We start from the raw sequence: 18,207 nt of genomic DNA, 5'->3' as shown, positions 1-18,207 counted from the left end.
GACCTTTCATTTGTGCCAGCAAACTGCACAAAAATCATAGCCATGTGGCTGTTTTCATCACAGTAAGCAGCCCCAACACTTTCTGATCTGCATTCTGGGGGAGGAAGGCCAGAAAATATCATGCCACCACTGGCTCTACATTTCTGCAACAAGCTAGAACTGATTTACAGCACCATTTCTGTTTCTGTGGGGGAGCCAGAAATGATTTACACTGCCAGCTGTATTCTGTCTCTGTGTCTTGGAAAGGTGTCAGAATGCTATTCTACATTGCTGCAGAAATTAAGTCCCGGGTAACAGCCACAAAAAGGGGTTGATTAGCACAAATTTTGAACTTATGAGATGTGATGCTTATCGAGGCCGGGGTTGAAGCCTTGATGACTTTCAGACTTGTGCTCATTCAACCCCTTTTATGCTCTACAACATCTACTTCAATGACACTGTTTCTCCTGTTCCCTGTAGAAGAGGAGAGGGAAACAGGAGGGAAGGGGCCAGATTAGGGAGCAAAGTGGCTGTTCTCTGCTCTGTTCCAGGCTCACTTGCTCTCCTCCTCTTCCCTGCAGGCTGCCTGGAGGGGAGGGGAGGGGCTACAGAAGAATACCCCTGCTGCTGTACCTCTTAAGTCTGAAAAGAACTAGTGCAGCTACACTCCAGGCAGATCCCCCAGAAATGAATTGGGCAAAAGGCTACTGTGCCTTCCTTGCTGCACAAGACTATATAGGGAGGCAGTCAGGCCAAAATCAGCTTGCCCTCTACCTCCATCTGCCAGTGAAACATTTTCTGCATATGCATCAGTGTATTGTACTCTCTCTCTTGCTTTACCCTCATGTCCTTAACCACAGTTTTTCTATCAGTTATTTGCACTAGAACATTTATATTTTTTATATACTTGTGTCCTATGCTATTCTGACAATTTAATAAATTTATATACCGCGTACCAATGACAGATTATTTCACAACATATATAATAAAATTTAAAATAAAATTACAAAATACATAAAACAAAAAAATAATTTTAAACAATCTCATCCTTTGCCACTGTCTCAGGTTGCCTGGCAACAGTCGCCATGATAAAAGACCGAATACGGGCCAGAGCAATCGTCCAGCCTTGGGCCCAATAAAATCCTACAAGTACAATCACTTGATGTGGAGTATGTATTCTACAGGAAGCAACACACAGTTGCCAAAGACTACAACAGTGCCCTAGAAAAAGTCAGTTTCATGCCCTGGTGCAGCTCTACCACACCTAGATCAGAAAATTAGCATGTTTTATTTTTCCACAGCCTTACTCATAATTAGCAATTCAAAAATATAGTACATAAAGTACCAAGATAACCCAATAGCACCTAAAGATATATGCATACTTACTGTGCGCTCTGATTCTCTTGTCTTAAATGTTTGTTTATTGATGATCTTTATAGCCACCTTCTTGCATGTGGACTTCACAAAAGCCAATTTGACTTCTCCACAGGCACCACTAATACAAAAATGGAGTGGTAATTTGTGAAAAGTTATACACTCTTAGCAAATATACTTATAGTGGCTTTTGGCAAACAGAGCATTGGTGTATGTTAGTCGTCATAAGTGTATTTATTTATTTTTTTTTTTTATTGTTGACCCAAGAGTTTGTTCCTGCTCCTTTGTACCAGGGTTGGGGGCTGGGATATGGGACCATGAGCCTTAATTCACAATTACCCAGGAATTTTCTCTCCCTTTTCATATCCCTACCCACTAGGGTTGCCAAATGACTCCAGTTTTTCAGGACAGGTTCATCCAGTCCTGATTTTACTCCCACTGCTGGCTATGACTTCTAGTTCTAGTCTTCCTATTTATTTCCCCCGACTACAACTCCATGCAGGCAACGAGTGTAAAACCAGGACTGTATCAGCCTATCCTGAAAAGGAGAAACCAGTTGGCAATCCTACTCCCCCCACTCCACGCCAACATACCTAGTCTGGTCATTGTAATAACAGTCCTGGGCAGAGGGCCATAAGCCCTTAAATCCAGCCACCAGAGGACTGCTTTAAGCAAGGGCCATGACTCCTCCCCGCTGGACCACGACTCTTCCTCTGCGGCATCCTCATCCCCAGCTGATCCGGAAAGCGAAAGACTTGATTAGAGAATCAAACCAGGGATATTCTGCATAACATTGCCACTGGGCCGGCCCAGTTGTCTTAAGTTTACAGATGATTAAAATAATAAGTGTCTCCCCCGTCCCTTTTATGCAGCTTTACCAAGCTATGGCTCAAACTCAAAATGGTCCTAGTCCTTTAATATACTGGTCCTTTTCATCAACAGATCCTCCAGGCACGCCTGTTTCTCATACACAAACACCAGGGCTAGACATAAGGGAGAGTAATTTTATAACAGCCCACATAGGACTGAACTCTTTGTACCTGCAGACTTTAGCCTGAATTTTCAAAGCTTTAAAAATGTTCAGGTTGTCCCGGTACACCCATACACACAAACCTAGAAAGCTAGACATGCTCACAATCAGCTGTAGCTTTCTGCATGTATATTTATGCATATTTTTGAAATGGAAAATGTGTATAAATGGTTTCCATGCCTCAATCCTGCCTGAACACCTCTTGTAAATAAATAATGTGTAAAACAGGGTTTTATGTTTTTTTGGGTTTTGTTTTCTTTTACACAAACTCCTCCCTAACAGGCCGATACAGTACAGTGCGCGCCGATGGAGCGCACTGTTAACCTGCTCTTGGACGTGCATTTTCCCTTACCTCTTATTCAGTAAGGGGCGGAAAACGCGCGTCCAACCCGCGGCACCTAATAGTGCTCTCAACATGCAAATGCATGTTGAGGGCACTATTAGGTATGCCCGCGCGATACAGAAAGTAAAATGTGCAGCCAAGCTGCACATTTTACTTTAAGAAATTAGCACCTACCCAAAAGGTAGACGCTAGTTTCTGCCTGCACCGGGAAAGTGCACAGAAAAGCAGTAAAAACTGCTTTTCTGTGCACTTTGAGCATCAAAGTGCACAGAAAAATTGAGCATCAGCTGTCAAACCCACCGACAGCCGCCGCTCTGGGCTAAAAGGAGGCGCTATGGATGCGTTAGTGTCCCTAGCGCCTCCTTTTGCCTGTTTCTACCGCACCACCTAATTTAAATACTGAATCGCGCGCACCGGCAAGTGGCGGGAGCAGGCGTTCGTCCGCTCTCCTGCGGACTTTACTGAATCGGCCTGTAAATTATTTTCAAAGCACCTCTAACATGCATAAAGCAGAGTATTATGTACATAAATCAGTTTGAAAATCAAACCCTCCCAATAGCCTGCCATACTCTGTACAATAGTTTTAGACATGAAACGTCAGACCCATTCAATAGCTAACAATACTAACTGTCAGGAGTCCAAAATATCACGGCTGAGAGTCCAAGGTTTGCCTGTTCCTCCACCTTGCATACCATAATTTTCCTGACATGGGGGCAAGTATGATTTTAGTAAACTACCAAAAGAGAGCAATAAATTATATAAAACACAAGGGAAACTAGAGATCATTTCAGAGCCTGCCCAAAATAAACAATGAATTTTTGTAAGCTCTTTTCTTAAAGGATCTTAAAAGACAAAAGGATATTATAGAAAAGAAAATATGAATATAGAAAAAGAAGTGGGAAAGAAGATATTTACCTACATGTGGTAAGCCGTAAGTACATGTGCTGTATGAAATCACCCTGATGATCTCAAAATCCTGTATGTCTGGTACAATAAAGTCCCAGGCATGCCTGGCTCATCTTCACTTAGTCCCACCTATCCACAAGCAGCAGGACTGCTATCAGCTTGACACTTCTTTCCCCCTGCACCCTGAACACTTAATTTAAAAAGGTAAGTCAATCTTTTATCCATTTGTTCTAATTTTTCTTTCAATATATTTAAGATCTATTCAGGTTATAATCATCAGTGGTGTTTTCATTCAGCACATGCAGCTTAAGCTGACCTGGTGTCTTCCTGTTGATGATAAAGCCCCATAATACACATCAGAATTTAGAGATTCTATATTAAGTCTTGAAATTAGTGGTAATAATTGGAAGCCCTCCCCTACTTAGCACATTTAATAGTAGCTCACTATCCATCACATACACCTCAATGCTCACAGCACGAGCTTCTGGTTCTCCCATACCCTGGACAAATTAGGCTATACCGTACACGGGAGATTTGCTTTTCTTGGTTGGCACCTAGCCTTTGGAACACTCTGCCTTTACAATTACATTGTGAGATACATTACTTTAAATTTAGGGAGACCCTAAAAGCTTTCTTTATCCAGGGCCTTCTCAGACTTCTTTTAATATTTTGAATGACTATTGTTACAATTACTGCTGTTCTATTTAAACTTGTTTGTATATCAAATCCGTTTCATTGGTTTTGTTGGTCTCATGAACCATTTGTCTACTGTTTAACGATTATTTTATCTAGCGTCCTTTCATGTTTTTCTAGTTTATTTTAGCAGTTTTGTTTTGCTTGCGTATGTTTTAAATTTTTATATTTGTGTAAAATTGATTATGTACATTGCTTTATTTGTAAAAATGATTCATCAAGTAATAAATTAAAATTGGAGTATTTTGAAATGTACAATAGTTTACAAAGAACTATTGCTGTCTACCCTCCATATTCAGCTGTAAATACTGCTCTGCCACACAGTGTTCTCACATTTGTTAATGGTCCACAAATACTCAGGGGGTGAATACAGCATTCTGAGCAGATTAACCATTTTCAAACCATTCTAAATTGTCTCATTCCAAAGCCTGATGATCATGTTGCCACCCATCCATGAAAAGATAAATGAGAAACTCAAGATTTTTGGTTGCCATGAACCAGCAGACGTCTTGGTGGTCAAACTGTCTTGAGAGTTGATCTACGTTTCACTATCAGCTGTCTATGGGATCGGATTTGTTTTTCCTTATGGTAGCAATTATGCTTCAGATAGTGGAGCATAGTCAAATATAGAAGTGGCTTCTTCACAGCATGTTCTAAGGGATCTTGGATTCTAAATGAATAAAAGAGTGAGGAAAACAGAACCCTTTAAAGATACCACCAAAAGGAACACAAGTTTTTACCAGTGCCTAAGAAGTAATTTCTAGCTCATTAGCAGGCTCTGTTGGTGTCCCAACTAAAGAAAATCTACTTTACAGTTATGGCTAAATAACTTGATGCGAGAGCCACAAGACTAATGCCCCAATCAGAAAGACATTTATTATTTAAACCACTTCCAAGGTGGTAGCCAAAAAAAGGTTTTGGCAAGCTGGTACTAAGCAGTACAAACTGTGCTGCATCCCAAGGCAGGTACCAGATCCAGAATCTTACAAGATATCACAATGGATGGATGTTGTACTGTCACAACATGTGCATCTTTAACAATGTTGTCACTTCCAGTTCTAACCCAAACAGTACAAAAACAATAAGCAGAACATCTAGACAACAATAACATACCCTACCCATCACAACATGGCTTCAGAAAACACTATAGCACCGAAACATTACTAATCTCTTTAACAGATAACGTACTACTCGGATTTGATAGCGGAAAACACTACATCGTGATACTACTAGATCTGTCCGCAGCATTTGACACAGTTAACCATAACATACTATTAAAAAGACTGGAAAAAATTGGATTACAAAAGAAAACAATTGAATGGTTCACATCCTATCTTTCAAATAGATCATACCAGGTACAGATAAAAAACACAAGACAAGGCGTACAGAGTCTTCCTCTGGCCAAGCCTGGACGAGAACGTCGATCCCTTGGGAGTGTGGCTCTCGTCTGCGGCTGAAGAACCTGGGGACTTGGCCACTGAGATTGGTGACCAGTAGATCCATGACTGGGAAGCCCCAGCGATTTACTATCAGTTGGAAGGCTGTGGTCGAGGGCATCTATTCCCCCAGGTCCAGGCTCTCTGCTGAGGAAGTCTGCTGAGACATCTTTTCCTGTGATGTGGGAGGTCGAGATCCCTTGTAGGTTTATCTCCTGCCATGCCATGAGAGAGTCTATCTCCAGAGACACCTGCTGGCTCCTGGTTCCTCCCTGGCGGTTGATGTCAGCAACCGTTGTAGCGTTGTTCGACATTACTTGAATCGCTTTGCTTCGGAGTCTGTGGCTGAATAGCAGGCACGCTAGTCTGACTGCTTGAACTTCCAGGCGGTTTATGTTCCATTCCGCCTCTTCCTTGTTCTAACTGTCCCTGGGCCGTCAGTTCCTGACAGTGGGCTCCCCACCCTCGCAGGCTTGCATCCATGGTGAGCAAGATCCAGTTCGGTGGGGATAGGCTTACTCCTCTGCTTGGGTGGTCTTCCTGTAGCCATCACTGAAGCTGAGAATATACCTCTGCTGGTAGTTGGAGGCGAATTGAGTAGTCCTAGGACAGTGGGTTCCGTAGTGACAGTAAGGAGTGCTGGAGCAATCTCATGTGGGCCCTTGCCCACGGGGCGACCTACAGGGTTGATGCCATGAGGCTGAGGACTTGAAGATAGTTCCATACCTTGGGGTGTGCATTAGTCATCAATTGTCATAATTGTTCCATCAGTTTCCTTCTCCTCGGGGAGGGAGGAAGACTTTGTTCTGTTTGGTGTTGAAACGGGCCCCCAGGTACTCTAGAGATTGAGAGGGCTGCAGACTGCTCTTGCCAGTGTTCATGACCCAACCGAGTTCCTGCAGTAGGCTCTTGACTCTGCTGGTCACCTGCCGGCTCTCTTCCGAAGACTTTGCCCTGATCAGCCAGTTGTCCTAGTAAGGGTATACCAAAATCCCTTTCTTCCTCAGTGTTGTCGCCACGACCACCATAATTTTGGAGAATGTTCTGGGGGTAGTTGCTAGGCCGAAAGGCAGCGCTTGGAACTGGTAATGGTGACCCAGTATCGCAAAGCGTAGAAAAACGCTGGTGATCTTGATGGACTGGAATGTGAAGGTAGGCTTCGGAGAGGTCCAGGGAGGTTAGAAACTCTCCTGGTTGTACTGCCATTATTAAGGAGCGAAGAGTCTCCATGCGGAAGTGTAGTATCCGCAGATGACAGTTGATGTTCTTGAGATCCAAGATGGGTCAGAATGATCCTTCCTTCTTGGGAACGATAAGAGAGTGGAATAGTGCCCCATATTTTGTTGGGGTGTAGGAACCGGAGTTATTGCCTTCAGACTGAGTAGTCTTGTCAGAGTGGCTTCCACTGCCAGTCTCTTGGTGTAGGAGTGGAAGGGTGACATCATAAATTTGTCTCGAGGGATGCTGCAAAACTCCAGAGAGTAACCTTCTCAAACATTTACATTGGCTTCCCATTACTCACCGTATAAAATACAAGATCTTAACCACTATTCACAACTTACTTTATAACCCCAATTCTGTATGGCTTTGTTCTATGCTACACATATATAAACCAACAAGACAACTCCGATCTACCGATAAATGTTTACTAGAAACACCGTCAGTCAGATCCACCAGCCTAGCCCTAACAAGGAAAAGAGCTTTTTCAGTTTTTGGCCCATCTTTGTGGAACTCAATACCAGACAATATCCGGATGACACCTAACCGAAACGAATTCAAAAAGCTGGTTAAAACTTTTCTATTTAACGATGCATACAACTACAGTACTATCACCTAAATAAATATCCTGAATTATCCATATCCGTTTGACACTTGCTATGAAAGAATTATTTTATTTTATTTCATTTTCTTTACGTATGTGAATTATGTTTATGTTATATACTTAAATTTGTTTTATTATGTATGTAAACTTGTAAACCGTCAAGACGGACACGTAAGTGACCCCATGTGCGGTATATAAAAAACTTTTAAATAAATAAATAAATAAATAAATAAATAAATGATATATAGTACCCATTTGTCAGACGTGATCTCGACCCATCTTTGGTAGAAGAGGGTAAGTCGACCCCCTATTTCTTCTTCCTGTGGATGGGTCAGCCAATTCTCATTGGGGAGCACAGCTGGAGCCTGTCCTCGGGCCTGTTCCTCTCTTGGTCTGTCGGTTCCGAAAGGGTTGGGACCTTCAGGAGGGACGAGGTGCCTGGAACTGCGAGTTCCTGTAGGGTCTAAAGCGTTGCAAGCCTCTGCTCTTGGTTCTTCTGGGGGAGGGGCACTGAGGTTCTTTTTCTCCTGTTTTCCGGTAGCCAAAGCACTGGGGATTCGCCCCATTTTCTGGCTAACTTCTCCAATTCACTTCCGAACGAGATCCTTTAAAGGGCATTCTTATGAGATTCGCTATAGAGGTCGCATCAGCAGACTAATTCCATAGCCAAAGTTGTCTTCTGGCTGCCACTACCAAGGCTACGGCTCTGGCTCAGGTAAACACCAGATCTGAGCTTGCGTCCGTCAGGAAGGCTGCTGCAGGTTCCATCGTCTCATCGGTATACGTTCCGGAGTTAAATGCCTCTCTCTCGAGAGGAGCAAGCAGGAACATGCCACCAGTGCGCAGCAGGAAGCAATCTGCAGTGTCATTGCTGTTGCGTCGAAGGCCTGCTCAAGAATGGATTCCAATCCTCTAACCTGAGTATCCTTCAATGCAGCCCCTCCCTGGTTGTTCGCTTTGAGATGGTACAGACTATGGAATCCACTTTCGGGAAACACAAGCGTTCCTTGGTCGCTGGTTCCAGAGGGTACAGGGCTTCCAAGGTCTGACCCCCTTTGAAGCTGGCCTCCAGGGCATTCCACTCCAGGTCAATCAGTTCCAGAATGGCTTCCATCATTGGGAAGTAGCATGAGGCTTTACAAAGGGACACCAGGATGGGGTTCTTCTTTGGTTCCACCATAGGATCCGTGTCTGGAAAACAAGGGCTGGTAATTCATCCTTGTGGAAGAAGTGAAGCATGGTTCGGTATGATTCCAGGCCTGAAGGGATTTCTCCTTCTTCCAGGGAGCCACCACCATCATCTGAGTGTCTGGGTCCCTGTCAGGGAAATTCTTGGTTAGGCGAGGCATGTCTCAAGGCATCCTAACAGGGCCAGGAGGATCTTGTGCTTCTGGCAGGGGTTGAGTCCGGGGTACAGCCGGGGCTGATTGCGCCTGAACGAAGGCTTGCAGCCCTTGGAAAAAATTCTAACCAGGAGAAGGTCCCTGGGTCCATGTTAATCCCAGGGGGAGTCAGAGTAGGGGCCCTGAGGTGCCCTCTTGTGGAGAAGCCATCTCGGAAATGCATAGATCTGGGGAGCTATCGTCTGTAGCAGTTCCAGACCCATTCCCCGACAGTGCGGGACAAGGCTTTGGTTCCCCCTGGGCTTCTTCGCAAATGCAGACACAGACAGGACTCCAGTTCAGGCTGCGCGGCTCTTATGTGGCAGGCTGTGCAAAGAGTGCCTTCTTAGACGCCGGTACCATAGCCTCTATGTCTAGGCGCACAGGTAATGAACTTCAATGCGTGTGTGTGGTTGTAAGCACGGCTGTGCATGTAGCTGTGCGCTGTATTGGACGTGCACAAGTTAGGTGTATTGGCCGCCCGGCGCGTACCGCCGGTCGAGAAGATGGCGCCCCGAGGGTCTCCACGTGGACCCCTGCACCAGTCGGGGCCTAACCCAACCATGGCTGCTCAACCCGTCGGTGCTCCCTTTTTACCTCGCCGGAAGGAAAACCAGAATCAGTACGGCAATCTGAGCCTCGGAGACCGGAATTTAAGGTTTTCTGCTTACCTGGTCTCAGCGCTTACCAATCGTGTGCCGGAACGGTCTCCAGCTACGGGGGGGAAGAGGGCTCTGCCTTCACCGCCGCACTCTGATGTGCACCTGCTGCCTTTCAGCCACTCAGGGGGCTAAGTCCATGCTGGGAACCGGCTACTGGACCAAGGCACACCTCTGAGGGATATTGGAATCACCTCAGGAATTCTCAACTGGGGGAGGGACCCTTAGGTTTCACCGCAGGAGAGCGGGGCTCGATCTTCTTTAAAGGTAAAATTTGTTTCTTTTTCTTCTTTGCTGTAATTGTTAACACTATTCTAGTGTGTGGGATAGCGTCTGCATCTGCTAGGAGACAGAAAGATACTGAAGAGCTGAGGTTACCGCAGGGGGTATATCTAGAGTGACGTTAGCTTTGAAATCTGACTCAGTCTCCCATCTGCTAGCAGAAGAGCACATAACTCACTGGGGGGTCCTGAGTCCATCTGGCTACACGTGAGGAAAAGTCATACTTTGCAGGACAAACATCTGATGGTACAATCTATCATCACATGTATAGCAGTATGCATGCTACTAGTCAGATTTGTATCCAGATACGGGACAGAGTCCATCAGTCCCTGAAGCAATGTGACGCCGTTGCTAATTTTTGTTTTGCTTCCACTTGGTGGCTATATCTATTTAACCTACAGAAATTCAGCTACATCTGCCCGAACGCAACACACCTCATCCCATACTCAAGTCTTCTCACCCCCCTGAATCCCTCACTCCGCTACTTCCTCCCACCCCACCTTCCCCCCTCCCTTCCCTCATCCCCCCCACCTCTATTCCTAAATTACCTAACCAACAAGTCCCTAATCCTAAATTTATTTTATCAACAACACATTCATGTACATATGTTATTTTCTATAACCTTTTGTTATATCCTATAACCTTTTGTTCCATGTACCACTGTTATAATATGTTATAATTGGTTTTTTTTTTTTTTTTTTTGGGTTACCATGTTATAATGTAAAATAGGGCGGACTACGCCCTATTCTCTTGGTTATCTGGAAACCGATGTGATATCTCGATTGAATGTCGGTATATAAAAGAAATACATAAATAAATAAATAAAATCTCTCTGATTGCAGCAGGTCCACCATGCTATATCTATTCCAAGCACAGTTCTGAGGCTCCAGGGCCTGACTTATCCAAAGGGCTTTTCTGATAGGCACAGAAATGGAGAAAACTTTCGACAGTCATAAGACCCATGCCGTAATCACAAGAACATTCCTTCTTTGATAAAGGATTCAGTCCTGGAAATACTTGTCAAACTAAATGCTAGAATAAGATTTGAATATCTCTAACATAAGAAAACAAATTAGAATTTACCTTCCAAGAGTTTTGGATATTATGTATTTTTCTCTCACTTCCTTTGGATATTCTGATTGATCATCCGTCAAATCCGAAAAGACAAAAACTAGAACACACATCAAGAATTTTCAGACTTGTTATTACTAGTCTATTGGAAACACACACAAAAACATATTGAAAACACATCCTTATGTTGTCAGAGTGACTTCATATTGTAAGAGTTTAAACAATCAAAATACTCCAGTCTACAGAATTTTATGCACAAGTCACTCAGAGAAGTGCAGGTGAGCTCTGAAACCCACAGCGTAATAAATCTTCTCCAGAAGGTGAGCTGAAGAGAGAACATTTAGTTGCTTTCTGTCGACCTGGCTGAGACATTTCAATGTCCACCAGGGCCGTGGGGAACATATCAAAGCCTCCAATTTAAAAAAGCCATAAAAATCAGATATATTACCTTTGTTTGTTTTAACAGAAAGCGCAATTTCAGCATTATTAATTAAAGGTAATTTGTTCCCTTTCCCAATTTCTTCCCTGTTCAAAAAGGTTCCATTGCCACTGTAATCCTCAATGTATACCAGGTAGGAATTCCCAGGCCCTACTTCCTACAACAAAAAAGAAATAATCCATTATTTGAAAAAGGTTCCTGTACAGAACCACCTTAATTTATACATTCACAAGTACAGACTTTCAGCAGCACATATTACAGTATGATATTTCTGCTGCCAAGTTTGGCAAAAGGATTATATAAGTTAGTAAAAGCCACAGAAGTGCATTATACATCACTTGCAAATTTTAGCCACAATATTACACAATTTAAAATCTCTCCTCTCTAGTCTGCATTTTCCTTAAAAGTAAGGTAGAGAGAATATATTCTCTGTCCAATTCAAATTATACCAATGGGGTGGTAAATCAAGTAAACTACTGGCTAGATTGGTGAACTTGGTCATTCCAAAGGATTAATTACCCACATTCAAGATCAATCATTGAATCTCACTACTACTTCCTCAATATCGAATGCCTTTATTAAATACTACACATCGCTGTATACAGCAGGGCCTAACAGCCAATGGGACTATCAATCCTTTTTTGGGGGGCTGCAACTACTGGAGCTGAATGAACAAGCGCAGGCCTTGCTTCAGTCGCCCATCAAGGAGAATGAAATATGCGCGGCTAGCCTCAAGGTGAAACTTCTAAAAAAAAAAAAACACCTGGGCCAGATGGTCTTAGGCCAGAATTTTACAAGTTACTGGGCAACCTCACTCTTACTCCCCTGAAGACTGTTTCATGCTGCACAGGAACGGGACGATTTGAACGAGGCCAAAATCGTGCTACAATAATATTGCTTCCCAAACCAGGAAAGGATACTACTCGTCTCATCTTACAGACCTCTCTCTCTTCTTAACCAAGATATCAAACTATTGGCAGCTATTCTAGCACAGCGGGTTAATACTATCATCCAGGAGGTGGTAGCTTCAGATCAAACCGGGTTTATCAAGGGCAGGCTTTCTAACTCTAACTTCTCAAAAACCCTATTGGTAACACTTTTCTCAAAAGCTGGCGTTCGACAGGGCCTCCTGGTAACCCCTGATGCCAAGAAGGCATTTGATCGTGTGGAATGGCCGTATCTCTTTTGTGTCTTAGAGGGGTTTAAGTCTGGGGCTTCCTTCTTCTCCTGGGTTAAATTATTGTACACGCACCCCCAAATGCAGATCTTGGTCAATGGTTCCCTCTCAGAACGTTTTGTTCTGAGTAGAGGTACAAGACAGGGATGCCCCTCTCCCCTCTGCTATTTGTTCTCGCTCTTGAGTCGCTAGCAATTAAACTGCAGGCTCTCCTTTCCTTCTCTGGCATCAGGTTTCACAAGGCACAGGTTAAATTGAGTCTTTTTACGGATGACGTTATACTTAGGTAATCCTGCTGACTTCCTGGAGACCGTCATTGCTATCATTTCCCAGTTCGGGTCTTTTTTTATCCCCCACCCTGCAACAAAACTGGGCTGGCCCTTTTCCATTAACTTGGGCCAGGACCTCTTTCAAGCATCTGGGCATACACATTGCAAGATCTGTTGAGGAACTTTATGATTTAAATATAAATTCAGCTCAACATAACATAAAAGCATTGTTACAGAAGTGGAAGGCCCTCCCTCTTTCTGTCTTGGGTTGCTGCACTTTGATTAAGTTGGTCATCCTCCCAACTTTTTTATATCCACTGCTAAGGAATATCTTTAATTTATCTTATTATAGAGGGCTGGTTATATTTTTCTGTTTTTGGGTAGTGCTAGCCTTAATTGTCTATTTTTCTAGATATTAATATTGCTGCGTGTTTGTCTAAGCAAAAAACAAAAAAAAAAAAAAATACAAAAAAAGGGTTGGGCTAAACAGCTATTGGCAACTGACTCTGTGCATTCCAGGGGGGTAATCAAGTTCAGTCTGCTTTGAAATTGAAGGAGACAGCCAGAAGTCCAACTTCTTGGGGAGAGCCAAGAAAAAAGCTTAAATTAGCCAGCCAAATCTGGGAGAGGGTCTGTTCAAAATCAATAGCAGATACAGTGTCCAGAGAACAGCTCTGGCCAAGTGTTAACTGTTTAACTATCTCCCACCCTGCCCCTCTACCCACCCACCCCTAGGTTTGTTTTTCTGATATAGTCTGCATAAATACATAATTGGCAACAAGATAAATTAGTACATTGGTATTTCCTTAGGTGTTATCCATGAAATAAATTTACCAAAATGAGAACTATCCAATGTAACTATTGTGGAGCCTTTATGCTGAGGGAAATAATCTGGAAACTTAGGGCTTGCCCCATTTGTTCAGAACTCTCTTCCTTGAAAAAGGAGCTGGCTGTTATAATTAGTGAGGTTTGGGTGGACCCTTGGACACCGTGGCAGCTGACCATGCCCATGGGGGGATATCCTGTGAGTGGGCCTCAGGTCAGACTCAGCTGAGGAGACACAAACACAGAGATTGATCTTTTATTAAACAATGTGGTGAAACCACCAGAGGTGGCAGTGGTGAGTAGTTGAAGTAACCCGGCTGGGCTAATATCCCTCAGGCGCTGGAACAGCATAGAATCAACAGAAAAATTAGACTAGAAGGGATTCTATAACATTCACATACATCCATTGAAATTATATCTTAGAAAATTCCAGAAGGTGGTCCTCACACCAGAAATGAACACATTTAAAAAACATGCCAACTGCAAAATATGAATACATATTTAAAAAAAGTCACACTTACCCTGAAAATCCTAAAGTGCCTCTTGCTGTAAGTTTTGAATGTATCGGTGCGATTTAATACCGGCCTATCAAAAGTGTAGTCACACTTTTTGTCTCTACCAAACCAATATTCGTCAAGTACACAGTCTATAACAAAAGTAATAAAATACAGATATCAGCGGTAGACCGGAAAATTCAAATCTACTGCACATTTAAGGATTCTTTTCAGATCCAGTCTACCTCAAATGAAACAGTATAGCAGCCATTTGTGTATGATGAAGAACATGCACTGCAGAAGATCTTTGGCCCCATTCGTATGTATAATTATGACTGATATTCTACCATGAATTTTAGCCTCGCTAGCTAGAAAAGGCTACTGCCACCCATCAGAACTGTTACTTTCTGGTGAATAAAGCCGAAATGAGTGGCTGGTAGCCTGATCTGTCTTCAAAATATTATATATAATAATTTACAGCTGCCTACTTTTTATTGTGCAGCGAGGCGGAGCATGGCAGCTACATGGCCTTGTAATACCAAGGAGTCCGTGCCCTCTACTGCTTTCCCATTCCCTCTGATGCTGTTCCAACAGCGCTTTTAAGGTTTTAGTTGTCAAGGAACTTAAGTCATTCAAGCTTTTGCCATGAGTCAAAAGCAGCAAGACCTTACCAAATATATGCAATCCCTGGACAAAGATATGGAATATCCATTCGCACATGAAGCATGATCAACGTAAAAAATGAAAAACGTTTCATAATGCATACTCCACTAAATCATAATCTTGTATTGAAAAGAGGACAATGCTATTACCAGTGCTCCTAGCCTCTGGAGATTGTGCTTGTTGCATAATTTACAATCTGCCTCAGAATCAACATTCTTGAAAGTTTTAATTCAATCTTTTGAACAAAACTGCAGGGTGCCTGCCTGCTTTCAATCACCTCTCTCCCTCTGCTTCAGCTTGTGCTCCAAACCTTCCCCGTCACAAACAGGTTCCTAGGGAAACTTCGGCTGCATTCCGGCAGCCCCCCCAATCCCCTTCCTCTTGTCTGGAAGTGACCAGGGGAAAGGAGGTGGAGGGAACAGAGAAAACAGGCAGAATGTTTGATCCCTCAAATATCTCTTAATCCTAATCAAACCAAAGATCATTTTGATATAAAATACAGAGTGGAAAAATTTCCTTATAGAAGAATTGGAGAAATTACTTACCTGATAGTTTCATTTTCCTTAGTGAAGAAAGATGGACTCAGGACCAGTGGGGATGTACTAAAGCTACTGCCCAACAGGGTGGGAGGCTACCTGCAGTCCAGTCAACACTGCACATGCAAAGGCTGCATCCTGAGTATGCACATCTAGACGATAAAACCTAGAAAAAAAAAAAGTGTGAAAGGAGGACCAGGTCACAGCTCAGCAGATATCGACTGGAGACAATAGACTAACCTTCACCCATGACGCTGCCTGAGCCCTAACCTGAGTAGGCAACAGCTTTCCAGCATACAAATAAGCGGCCCTGACCACCTTCTTAATCCAACGAGCTATGGTAGCCCACGAAGCCAGAGCGCCCTGCTTACTCCTGCAATGGAGAACAAACAGGCGACCTGTCTTTCGAAAACACTCAAGAGACCTCCAGATACCACACAACAAGATGCTTAACATCCAATGAGCACAAATGATGAAACTCCTCCACATTCCTAACCTTATCCAGGGATGGCAAGGAGATGGACTGATTCAAATGAAAGTCAGAGACTACTTTGGGCAAGAAGGATGGAACAGTACACAGCTGAAACGCCCCCGAAGGAACGGCTCCCGGCAAGACAATGCCTGCAACTCAGAAGTCAGACACGCAGAACATATAGCCACTAGGAACACAGTCTTCAAGGTCAACAACTGTAAGGAAAGGCTTCACAGTGGTCAGAATGTAGGGCCCGCCAAGAAGTCCAGCACCAAATTAAGACTCCACTATGGAACCAGTAACCTCAAGGTAGGCCTAAGGTGCTTCAATCCCTTCAAAAAAAAAACAAAAAAACCCCCAAAAAAAACTGGCCACATCAAGATGACACAAGGAAACACCACTCACCAGGCCTCTGAAACAGGCAAGTGCCGCAACCTGCACCTTCAAGGAATTAAGGGCTAAGCCTTTATTCAATCTATCCTGCAAAAAATCCAGAATGAGAGGGATCTTAACTGAAAGAGGAAGAACACCCCGCTCCACACACCAGGCCTCAAAAACTTTCCAAAGCTGCACATAAGCCAAGGAAATAGAGAACTTGCGAGCGCGGAGTAAAGTGACAATCATCGCAGAGGAATAACCACATTTAACAGGGGAGCCCTCTCAAGGGCCAAACCGTAAGACAGAATAGAGTCTGATCCTCATGAAGAACCCGGTCCCTGCTGAAGCAGATCCATGTGCATGGAAGCTGAAGGGGGGCCTTCACCAGGATTCGTCGAAAAACCTGCATACCACAAATGCCTGTGCCAGTCCGGCGCCACCAGGAATACTAGCCCCCTGTGGCCTTCGATCTTGCGAATTAACCTGCCCAGCAAGGGCCACAGAGGAAAGATATAAAGCAATCTGTCTTCCAGCCAGACCTGTACGAGAATGTTTATTCCCAAGGACCCATGGATCTCCCCTGAGACTGTAGAAACGAGGAACCTTCGCATTTCGAGAAGTCGCCAGCAGGTGTAGAAATGGAAAGCCCTAGCAACCCACAAATCAGCTGAAACGCCTCGGCTGACAACGCCCACTCTCCTGAGTCCAGACTCTCCCTGCTGAGAAAGTCTGCTCTTAAATTGTCTTTTCCTGCAATGTGAGAGGCCGAGATTATCTGCAGATGACCTTCCGCCCACTCCATCAGCTAGTCTATTTCTTGCAACACTTGGTGGCTCTCTGTTCCTCCCTGGCGATTGATATAGGCAACCGTTGTTGCGTTGACCGACATCATGCGAACCGCTTGATTCCATATCCTGTGGCTGAACTGCAAGCATGGTAGTCATACTACCTGGGCCTCCAGGAAATTGATGTTCCAGCGGGACTCTTCAGCATTTCAGCGCCCCTGGGCAGTTAACTCCAGACAGTGAGCCCCCAAACCATGGAGACTCGCGTCTGTTGCGAGTACCAACCAGGTTAGAAAGGACAAGGGAACACCCTCTCTCAGATGATGCTCCTGCAACCACCTCTAGAGGCAGGAGTAGATTTCCATCAGCAAGTGGAGCCAAACCACATAATCCTGAGACTGTGGGTTCCAATGAATTAGCAGACAGCTCTATAAAAGGACACATATGCGCCCTTGCCCACAGCACCACTTCCAGGGTAGCTGCCATCAAACTAAGTACCTGTAGGTAGGACCACACCGTCGGGCATATGGTGTTCATCAACTGATACACTTGAGACATCAATCTCTGGATCCAAACTTCCGGTAGGAAATCTTTGTTCTGTGTCGAACCGATCCCCCAGATACTCCATCAACTGGGATGGTTGAAGATTACTCTTGATAAGGTTCACCTCCCAACCGAGCTCCTGCAAGAAGGAGATCACGTTGTGCATCACCAGGCAGTTTTCTTCCTGAGACTTGGTTTGAATCAGCCAGTTGTCCAAATACGGATGTACCAGGATTCCTTCTTTTCGCAAGGCCGCTACTACCACCACCATAATCTTGGAAAATGTTCTGGGAGCGGTGGCAAGACCAAAAGGCAGCGCCCAAAACTGATGTCGCCCCAACAACGCAAAACGCAGAAAGCATTGGTGTTCCAATCAGATGGGAATATGAAGATCCAAGGAGGTCAGAAATTCCCCCAAATGCACCGCCATTATTACAGAGTGTAATGTTTCTATTCGAAAATGAGCCACCTTCAAGTGACAGTTGACCCTCTTGAGATCCAAGATGGGAAGAAAGGAGCCCTCCTTGGGCACAATAAAATAAATGGATTATAGCCCCATACTTTGAGACATGGGCACCGGAACCACAGCCCTCAGTGGTGTGAACTCCACTGCCTGCTTCTTCTGTGGGGAGTGGCAAGGGGACACCAT

The 18,207-nt window shown here is 44.1% G+C and overlaps 1 protein-coding gene across 5 annotated transcripts in view; it reads right to left on the bottom strand.

Annotated features, from left to right (window-relative positions):
* CHEK2 (checkpoint kinase 2) overlaps positions 1-18,207 on the bottom strand; it is a 133,918-nt gene that overhangs the window by 103,264 nt on the left and 12,447 nt on the right. For 4 of the 5 annotated variants that reach the window (XR_003859160.1, XM_029619340.1, XM_029619343.1 and 1 more), the window contains exons 3-6: positions 14,209-14,333; positions 11,426-11,573; positions 10,990-11,077; positions 1,366-1,474 (exon numbers count right to left, since the gene is read on the bottom strand). Coding sequence is in view for 4 of the 5 variants with exons in the window: in XM_029619340.1 (XP_029475200.1) it covers positions 1,366-1,474; positions 10,990-11,077; positions 11,426-11,573; positions 14,209-14,333 (470 nt within the window). In the remaining variant the exon portion in view is untranslated. Of the gene's footprint in view, positions 1-1,365; positions 1,475-10,989; positions 11,078-11,425; positions 11,574-14,208; positions 14,334-15,389; positions 15,547-18,207 lie in introns of all 5 variants that reach the window. The other variant, XM_029619342.1, reaches the window with a different exon arrangement.

This window comes from Rhinatrema bivittatum, chromosome 11 (assembly GCF_901001135.1).
Source record: "Rhinatrema bivittatum chromosome 11, aRhiBiv1.1, whole genome shotgun sequence".
Taxonomy (NCBI): Eukaryota; Metazoa; Chordata; class Amphibia; order Gymnophiona; family Rhinatrematidae; genus Rhinatrema; species Rhinatrema bivittatum.
The sequence above is the reverse complement of the archived record's forward strand: the minus strand, read 5'-3'. Positions and strand labels throughout refer to the sequence as shown.